Source organism: Vigna umbellata, chromosome 1 (genome assembly GCF_029865625.1).
Source record: "Vigna umbellata cultivar VRB3 chromosome 1, Vumbellata_1.0, whole genome shotgun sequence".
NCBI classification, from domain to species: domain Eukaryota; kingdom Viridiplantae; phylum Streptophyta; class Magnoliopsida; order Fabales; family Fabaceae; genus Vigna; species Vigna umbellata.
In genome coordinates this window covers 97956899-97965976 of record NC_142165.1, presented here as the reverse complement: position 1 = coordinate 97965976, position 9078 = coordinate 97956899, and the positions used below count along the sequence as shown (strand labels likewise).

The 9078-nt window shown below is 33.8% G+C and overlaps 1 protein-coding gene across 1 annotated transcript; it reads left to right on the top strand.

The window, feature by feature from the left end:
- Positions 1-1398: 1398 nt before the first annotated feature.
- On the top strand, positions 1399-4549 carry LOC124834655 (basic helix-loop-helix (bHLH) DNA-binding superfamily protein). Its single transcript, XM_047309403.2, has 5 exons — positions 1399-1955; positions 2035-2100; positions 2180-2248; positions 2606-2683; positions 3997-4549. Exons 1-5 carry the CDS (start codon positions 1626-1628, stop codon positions 4123-4125), a joined length of 672 nt encoding a protein of 223 aa, XP_047165359.1. The 5' UTR covers positions 1399-1625; the 3' UTR covers positions 4126-4549.
- Positions 4550-9078: the final 4529 nt, after the last annotated feature.

Sequence of the window (9078 nt, the reverse complement as noted above, 5' to 3'; positions counted from 1 at the left end):
ATTTTGTTTGTTTGAAAAAAACACTATGGTCAGATAGTTATCTCGTTACACTATATACATATCTTTTCCTAAAAAATAAATATTAAATCTATTTATCTTACAAACAAATAAATTAACAGGAGTTCTTTTAACTTATATTAGAAATATAAGTTTTAAGTTTCGTAAATTAAAAAATCTAAAAGAAACATTTACAGAAACATAAAGTAAACTTCAATTAACAGAATTCAAAAACAAACATTTTTATGTTTAAACTAGAAAAGAAAATAGAGAAATTTTAAATCGACTTTGAATTGAAACTTTCTGACAATTGGTACATGTAAATTGTAAGTATTTTGTTTAATTTTACTTTGCTTTGATATACAGATTTTTTAAAGAATATATTTAAATATATTGAATTTAAATTGATATTAGTCTAAATTATTTTATTTTTTATTATTTATTTGATAAGTAAATTCAAATTTGAATATTTTTATTCGGATGAAATATTTCAATTACTAATACATACAATTATTTAAAAGTAAAACAATAATAATTAATGTTGTTGAAATTTTTTTCCGTCAACATTTACAAAAATTAAAACAAGTTATTAATAAATAATAATATTTTGTGTTGACAGTAAAAAAAACACGATATTAAAAAAAAACTGCCAACTAACAATTCATAAAAAATTAACTTTTTTTTCATAATCTCTCGTTTTCTCTCTTTTCTTCTATATTTTATTTTTATTTATTAAATTTATTTAAATACTACTGAGTTTTTACAAATTCTATTTGTATTTAACTTTATTATAATATTTTTATTAATTTAATATTTTTTTGAAACTGGGTGTCAAACAAAAACCATATATTTTGATTAGATATATTTACACAATAATATACATATATTGTTTTTGTCTTTTTATATTATTAAAAAACATTGTTTTTTATTAAAAAAAAAGTATATATGTGCACGTAATAATAATAATAGTTAGAATTGATAAAAAGTGGAGTGGAACATAATATTATTTTTTTTATATAGAGATTTAATTGTTTCTCTTTCGTTGAAATAAACAGGGTTTAATTGTTTTATTTGGAAAGTAATCATTTTATGTTGGAAAGAGATTGTATTATAAAAAAAGCAGATGAGAGAAGAAAAAGTTAATGTCATATAGATTTGATTAAGACAAATTTTTTTACGTTTGACACTTTTAAATCATATATAAACAAAATTGTAACTTTTAAAAAGGCTGACAAACGAAACTTGGACAAAGAACCAATCAAACCTAAGAATAAAAAAGAAGAAGATTAGTTATATGTATTTAATTTGTTGGTGAGAGACTTAAAAAGAGAGGGGTAGAAGGTGGCACGTAAATGATCCTTTTTAAAAGGTAAGAAGGGAAGAGATAAAAACTAAGAAGAAATGGATAAGAAGCGCAGTGGGCGCAGTATGCACCTTTGGTGCTTGTTGTTCCCAGTTGGAGACTGAGACCACTCCAGGTCGAACCAGAAAAGATCAGAAACTAACCTTTCAGACCTCAATTCTAGCATTATTTAAACAAACAAAATCACCAACCTCAACACCTTCAACTATTCTTTCTCACTCACTCCCTGAACCGATTCTAACAGAATTCAATTGAATGAATCTGAATGGAACCTCCGCTCGTCAACGACGCCACATTCTCTTCGGCCAACCCTTCCTTGTCCGAGATTTGGCCCTCGCAATTCCCCTCTTCCAACAAGAGACCCTCTTCTCTTCTTCTTCACAATCACTCTCCCAACAGTAACAAACACGTTAAGCTATCACCACCCTCAGAGACACACCAAAACGCTGCGTTGCGCCCTCCTCAACCCGACGCCACTTCCGTAGCCGCCGCCAACAACAACTCACCCCTTCAAACTCCCAAACCCAAGCAGGACTACATACACGTGCGAGCAAGAAGAGGCCAGGCCACCGATAGCCACAGTCTCGCCGAAAGAGTAATTCATGTTATTTATTTATTTTTAATTTCACACTTCAAATCTTCAACAACATTTACAACCGTGCTCTTCACAACAGGCTCGTAGGGAAAAGATAAGTGAGAGGATGAAAATTCTTCAAGATTTAGTCCCCGGCTGTGGCAAGGTAATTAATTATCTCTCTTTTTTTATTAACTTTATTTGCGTTTTTGTGTTATGTTTTGGTATAATTATTTTGGGTTCAGGTAATTGGTAAAGCGCTTGTCCTGGATGAGATTATTAACTACATCCAGTCCCTGCAGCGTCAGGTTGAGGTGGTTATCTTCATCCCTCTTTTTTCTTCTGTATGTTTTTATTTTAAAACTTAATAACAAAACTCAATATTAAATATTAGAAAAATGATTTTATTTTATAACGCCCGTCCCTTTTTTTCTGTCAAAATTGTGTTTATAATTTTTTTATTTAAATTTAATCTTTGAAACTTTAATATTTTTTTGTATAATATTCCTGCAATTTATTTTCACACTATATAGAATTAAATTCCTTAAAATAGTTTTAGCCCAAAATGGATCTTTGAATAGATTCAACGTATTTATCTATTATTTAATATGCTTACATGATGTTGGATGATTTGATTTATTAATTCTATGCATAATTCTATGATTTTGCAGTTTCTTTCAATGAAGCTTGAGGCGGTTAATTCGAGATTGAGTCTTAGCCCTTCTATCGAATGTTTTCCCTCAAAAGAAGTAAGTTTACCGACTTAATATTTTAATCTAACGCCAAAACCATTCACTCTGTTTAGAAAATGTTAGGCAAAATGTTAAGCGGTGGTATGTTATTTGGCTTTGTGAAACACCCGACAAGTGCCCAGTGTTTGTTTAGGCTGGAGACTTTCATAAATAATTTGGTTTACATGGATGCAAACTAACATTCTGGAAGTTTGGTGCGTGTATGAGAAGAGAATGGTAGTGGGAAAACGGAAAATAAGGAAATTGTGATTTTGAATGTCTGATTTCAGGAAGGGTGGCTGTTATTGTAAATTATTGTGACATTGCAAACCTTTTTGGCGACTAAAATCCAGAGTAGCATAGTCTTAAGAAAATTAGTTGAAACATTTTTGTGAATTCTGTCAACCCGTAATTCTTTGACCTGGTTGATTGCCATCCGATTGGTTTTATATAAATGTAAATTATCACTATCGGTTGTAAAATAATCTACACGTATCATTAGTGATGAATGAATCCTCAGCTCAAGCGAATCCTGTGGTCAGATATATATTTTTCGAGTAATTGTTAATTTCATTGGGATTCATGTTTATCTGGTTCTGCTTCTGATGAGTTATATCATAGGAGTTCTACTGTAACATTGAGATTTTCTCTTCTCATTATTAATATTTATTATCTCACACAAAAGAGTATAGACATTCTTGTACACGGTTACTTATCTTGGTCTTTTGACATGTGTTACTTGAAAGATTAAGAGATTTTTTTTTACTGTATTAACTACAAAATGAAAATGAATTACTGTCAAAAAACTACAAAAATGAATTGTGCCAAAAAAAGTCAACTGGTGTTTGCGCTTATTGAGCTTTCCAAATAATTAACTTTGCTATGCAAGTATTGTGATCACTAATGAATTTACTACTTTTGGCATCAAATTAATTCTACAGTGGAAATTTTTGTTTTCTGTTTGTGCAAATATAGCTCTTGGCCCAAATACAAAATGAGTTTTTGGAGTCATTTTAAAATTTTTGGAGTGTTTAATCATAGAAACAATCTCAATTAGAACAAGAAGAGTGCTATTTACACACCCAGAGTCACTCTTCTAAACACATTCTATATGATTTGTTCCAGCCATGTAAAATAAGTTGAACTAAATGAGGACTAAAACCCGCATGGATTTCACTGTATGGCAGAGTGTGATTTTCTTGGGACTATATGTTAGTTAGTCAAAGTATTGTTGTTATCTAGACATATTACATGTATTTAAACACGGTATTGTTTATTTAGGATTGTTTATTTTTTTACTGAGATTTTGATCAGCTGTTATGGTGGTACAGGTTGCCACTCAGCCATTTGACCTTTCAGGAATAATATTTGGATCACAACCGGCAAGGGGATTTGCTCAAGGATCACAAGCTGGATGGCTGCATATGCAGATGGCTGGTGGTTTTGAGAAAGTAACATAATATGAACGAGATTCATTGGGAATGACAGATCAATCAGTGTGGTTGGTTTTCCATTAAAAAGGAAAAAGTCACAGCAGATGATGGCTGGTTAGCACTCTAATAACAACTTAGTGTTTGATGCAAAATGTTGTTAGATCATTTGCTTTTTTTCTCTCATAGTGAGATATCCATTGAAAGAAATACATCTAATCTCCTCGGGCATTTGGAATAATTTTATTGTGGTTTTAGTTAAAAAACTCTGCTGTGGTGGGATTCTTCTGTCCTGATTTGTTGTATCACAGTTCATATATATTAGGAAGATATTATTAGCTTTAGAGACAATATGAAAATTACCCGACTTAGTAATCGAGTCACTGGCAGAACGATTGGATATGACCAAATAAAATGTAATAAATTTCTGTATGGTATTGTTCATTAACAACAACCGAATTTGATGTTCTTGATATTAAATTTCTGTTAAGTTTTTATGGAAAGCCTGCAACCATTCACACAAATAAACTAAAAATTAAGTGTTTAAGAAATTATGCAGTTAAAAGTAAATGTTATAAACCAATAAAGAGATAAACCAAGGTTAAAAAATAAATTTAATTGATCAGGGTATTTATTCTTATTTATTCTTATCTTATATCGGGAGAGGATTATTGTTTTTCTAGTATATATTTTTGTATCTTTTAAATAATCATTATTTTAAAATAAAATAATTGCATTTTTATTTTTATCTTTTAAATAATCATTAGTTTAAATTTAATTATTTTATACATTGAAGTAATTATGTTACCATTCTACCTTTAAACCACTGTTTATTTTACAATATCCTTTAAATCACTGTTTATTTTGTTTACATTAAAAAGAGAGACATGTTTCTACTGGTACAAATGAAAGAAAAAATAACAAAGTGAATACTCACTTCCTTCCATGCATCCCACATATGATACTTTTTTGTTGTAGATCTCTGAAAAGCAAAGGATGAGAACTTTAAATTAGACTCTGTGTATTTTATTATGTTATAACCTAATTATAGTTTTTATGACTAATTGTGTGTTCACTTGGAGTAGATAATTTGGGGAAAGTGAGTGGATGAATTTGAGGATAAATTTTTTTGTTGTTTATTTGAATGGATTTGGAAATGGTTGAGAGTGGATTTGAAAATAAAGTTTGTGAGAGTTAATGTAAAATTTAATTGATGTGACAGATAAAAAATTTATTTAATTGGTAGAAATTAAAAATTACTAAAATATCTTAGTTATTAAAGTAATATAAAATTATAATTGTTAATGTTATATTTAATTGTAGAAATGTTTATAGAGTAAACAATTAAAATTAATTATTAAAGTAAATTTAAAAATGTAAAATAATTATAAATTAGTAGAATAAATTTTTTTAAATTTAATATTTGTTTGTAATATAATTTATTACAAAGTGGTATGATTTTATTTGTTGTATTTATCTAATATGATTTTTTAAATTATCTAGTATGATTTTTGTGTATGGATTTTGGCTTTAGTTGTATGAACCAAATGATCAACCCTCTTCCTAACTTCTTCATTTTACAACCACGTGATAGAACCTTGAGCTCACCACCATTCTACAATTCATTAATATTAATATACTTGTCTAATGCACTTACTAATATCAAGCAATATGTTCATCATAAAAGACAAGCAACGACCTATCCAACAGTCCTCCCAATTTGATTTCCTCACCACCAGGAAGTTCCTCTGGAAACGTCTCCGGAAAGAGAAATCTGAAAAAAACTTTCCGGTAAGCTTTCGGAAAACAAATTCTGTTAACTTTTTGGAAAGATTTTTTCAGAACACCCTCACAAATTTCTCTTTCGGGATATATCTCCCACCAGTTCAAGTACTCTAGCCACCCCACCGCTGCATTTGCCCTAAACCCATTCAGGAAGAACGTACGCACTTGGATTCGCCGGAGAAGTGCGGAAATTCGCGTGCTCCTCCTCTTCGAAATCTCACCACCAAGGTAACTCCGCCTTCCTCAAACATCAGGCCGAAGGTACCGAATACCATCACGCTGAAACCGAATACAACGTGTCAAGGTGAGGGCAGACAAACATGGAACGGAATACCGAATACGGAGCTTGAAACCGAATAGAACGTGGTTGGAAGTGGTTCTGCTTGATGGGGGACCGAATACCACCCTATAGGAACCGAATACAGATTCTTTGTGAATCCTCTAGGAACCGAATACTGTTGGATTGTGTTACGTAGTAAGGATATTTATGTAATAACATAAATATCTTAGATATTTTAGACAGTTAAAATATCAGTCAAAGCCACTAACCACACTTTTAGGTAAGGTGGTTATTTTTATTCTTTATAAATACAGTGACAGTACCCAAGTCCAGGTACGTTCTCTTTATGCTCTAGAGATCCTGAATAATATTTCAGAGCAGTATCCAATTACTCTCTTCTGAGCTTTAGCTCCATGATTCACTTCTGACTTGAGCGTCGGAGTATCTTTGCAGGTACCTCCCCCTCCTTTGGCGAGTATGAAGAACAACAATTGAAGATCAACAAGCAACCCAGACAGCCAGGAACAGTAAAGACATGCAGGTAAATGTACACCGAAACATTTTGGCGCCCACCGTGGGGCCGAGTGCCAACCCAAAGAAGCCACAAGAGGAGCCTCGGCCTCAATGAATCAAACTGCAGCATCGCCACAAGGAATCTCCTCCGCGAGCCGTTAACGCCACCGTGAACACCTCTGCGAAGATCAAAGCCACAAATCTGTACCTGAACCACTGAAACGCAATAATTCAAGACACAAAGATCAAACCCAACCTCTAAAAACTCGATTCGCATATCCTAGTTCAATCTTCGAACAACGCCGTCGTGAAATCGTGCCTTCTTCATGGCAATCTGCACCCAAATTGTGATTAGGAACAACCATTTTCTCAATCCAACAGAACTCCAAATCGTGCAGCCATGGAACCCTCAGACGCGAGTTCTTCATCACGCATCTTCACAGCACATCACCATCGTCAATCTTCCTACACATGCAGTCCAAAACGCGCAATCAACATCAACCCCAATCCGAGAACTTCACAATCTCTACTCGCAAAAACAAAACAAGATCGAAATCACAATTCCAATCAATTCCAGTGAATGAAAAACCGCAAACCGAAAGCCCTAAAATTCCCAAATCGCGGCCCAAAGATCACGCCCACTTCTTACAGGGCTGGAGCCACCAAAACAGGGCCACAGCCATTCGTCAAGGTCGTCACCGGCCCCGGAATCAGGCTCCCCTTTTTTCTTCTCGTTGCGCGCGAGGGGGATAGTCTTCTCCTCCATGACGCTCTCCCTCAACCAACCCCAATTCGTAAGAACAGGAACAATCTTCTGCAGTTGGTAAAGAAGACCACCACTACCGTCACTCACGCTCTGATCACAGGGTCATGGTTCATCCCCAAAATCGAAGAACAGAAACCCTAATTTCCCAATTTCCACAAACCGCAATCCCCAAAATCGAAGAACAGAAACCCTAAATTCCCAGTTCAGAGACAAGCCCTTTCGGTGCCTCCAAAAACGCCGCATTGTCAGACCCATTATCCACGTCTTCCGCAACATTCGCGCCACCACGTGTCATACGGTTCTGCCTCCACGTCATCCAACCCAATTCCTATTCCCCAAACTTTAAACGCCAGCCGTCCATTCAAAATCTGTACGAGCGTGCCACTTGTCTCGCGTTCGGCAAGGACGTGCATCCTGAAACGTCCCGCCATGGCCTCGTGTACGTTCGGCCTCACAGCTACGAGGACGCTCAAACATTCGACCACACGTACCACACGAACGTTCAAGGAATCAGACGTTCGGTTTCAAAAGCGATCGCCATATAGTTTAACCAGCCCGCCTAGCGTACGCCAATAACGTTCGTCCTGGAGCGTCCCCAAGCTTAGCCAACCGTACGCCAATTACGTTCGTCCTAGAACGTCCCCAATTACGTTCGTCCTGGAACGTACGCCAACTACGTTCGTCCTGAAACGTCTTGTACTCAGCCTACGTCACTGACGTTCGTCCACGCACTCATTTTGGAACCGAATACTGTTGGATTGGAACCGAATATCCTTGGTCAATTTCATTTCAAACAATGTTCTTCATTTTCTTCGACTTCAAAGACGCCCATTTATCTTCAACCACTTTGTTTTTCATGCCATCAACCTCATCTACCATACAGAAGTTCCTTCTTTGTCCTCGTCTACAATCCTGCAACTCAAAAACAACAAAATTAGCCAAACAAGTTGGAATCGGTTATGTGTAAAAATGAGTCAATTATGTATATTAAGTCATATATAGAGATGAAATTATATAATACACTTCACGGCACATCTGACTTTTTATTAAAAATACCTCAGGATCTCTCCACTTCCGCGGGTGATTGAAAAGCTCTCCATCCAACAGATCTGTCTTCATCATTCCTTGTTTTTCTTCTCAAATGAACACACAAACCTTTCTACTTCGTCGCTCTCAAACACTCTTGAACAATAAAATATGTTCATGTGAACACAGCTAAAGAACAGACTTTAAGTATTATTTTTTTTACATAGGAATTCTGTGATATTGTCTTTTAGAAGGGATTTCATTATATATTTATAAATTATTATTAATCTTAATTTTAAAATAATACAATACTAATTAAATATATAGAAACAATATAATGAGTCATAGTTTTGAGAAGGGAAAGATAAAATTAAAGTTTCCACGAAATATTTTTTTTAAACTTATTTTTGTCACAAAACCAAATAAAAATGTTAATGAAGTAGACGTAGGTAATATAACATAAATAGAGACGTATGAAGATTATTAGTTAAAAATTTTGTTAAAAAATTTAACATAATAATCATGGTATACATTTATGAGCATTATTAAAATGGGTCATTCAGATCCCACTTACCACGAATTGATTATTAGTTAATTAATTTAATTCGATTAT

Excerpts from the sequence above, each read along its gene's own strand:
- LOC124834655 (XM_047309403.2), top strand. The coding sequence starts at position 1,626 with ATGGAACCTCCGCTCGTCAACGACGCCACATTCTCTTCGGCCAACCCT. Across the intron at positions 1,956-2,034 it reads GCCACAGTCTCGCCGAAAGA|GCTCGTAGGGAAAAGATAAG; the intron begins GTAATTCATGTT and ends TCTTCACAACAG. Across the intron at positions 2,101-2,179 it reads TAGTCCCCGGCTGTGGCAAG|GTAATTGGTAAAGCGCTTGT; the intron begins GTAATTAATTAT and ends TTTTGGGTTCAG.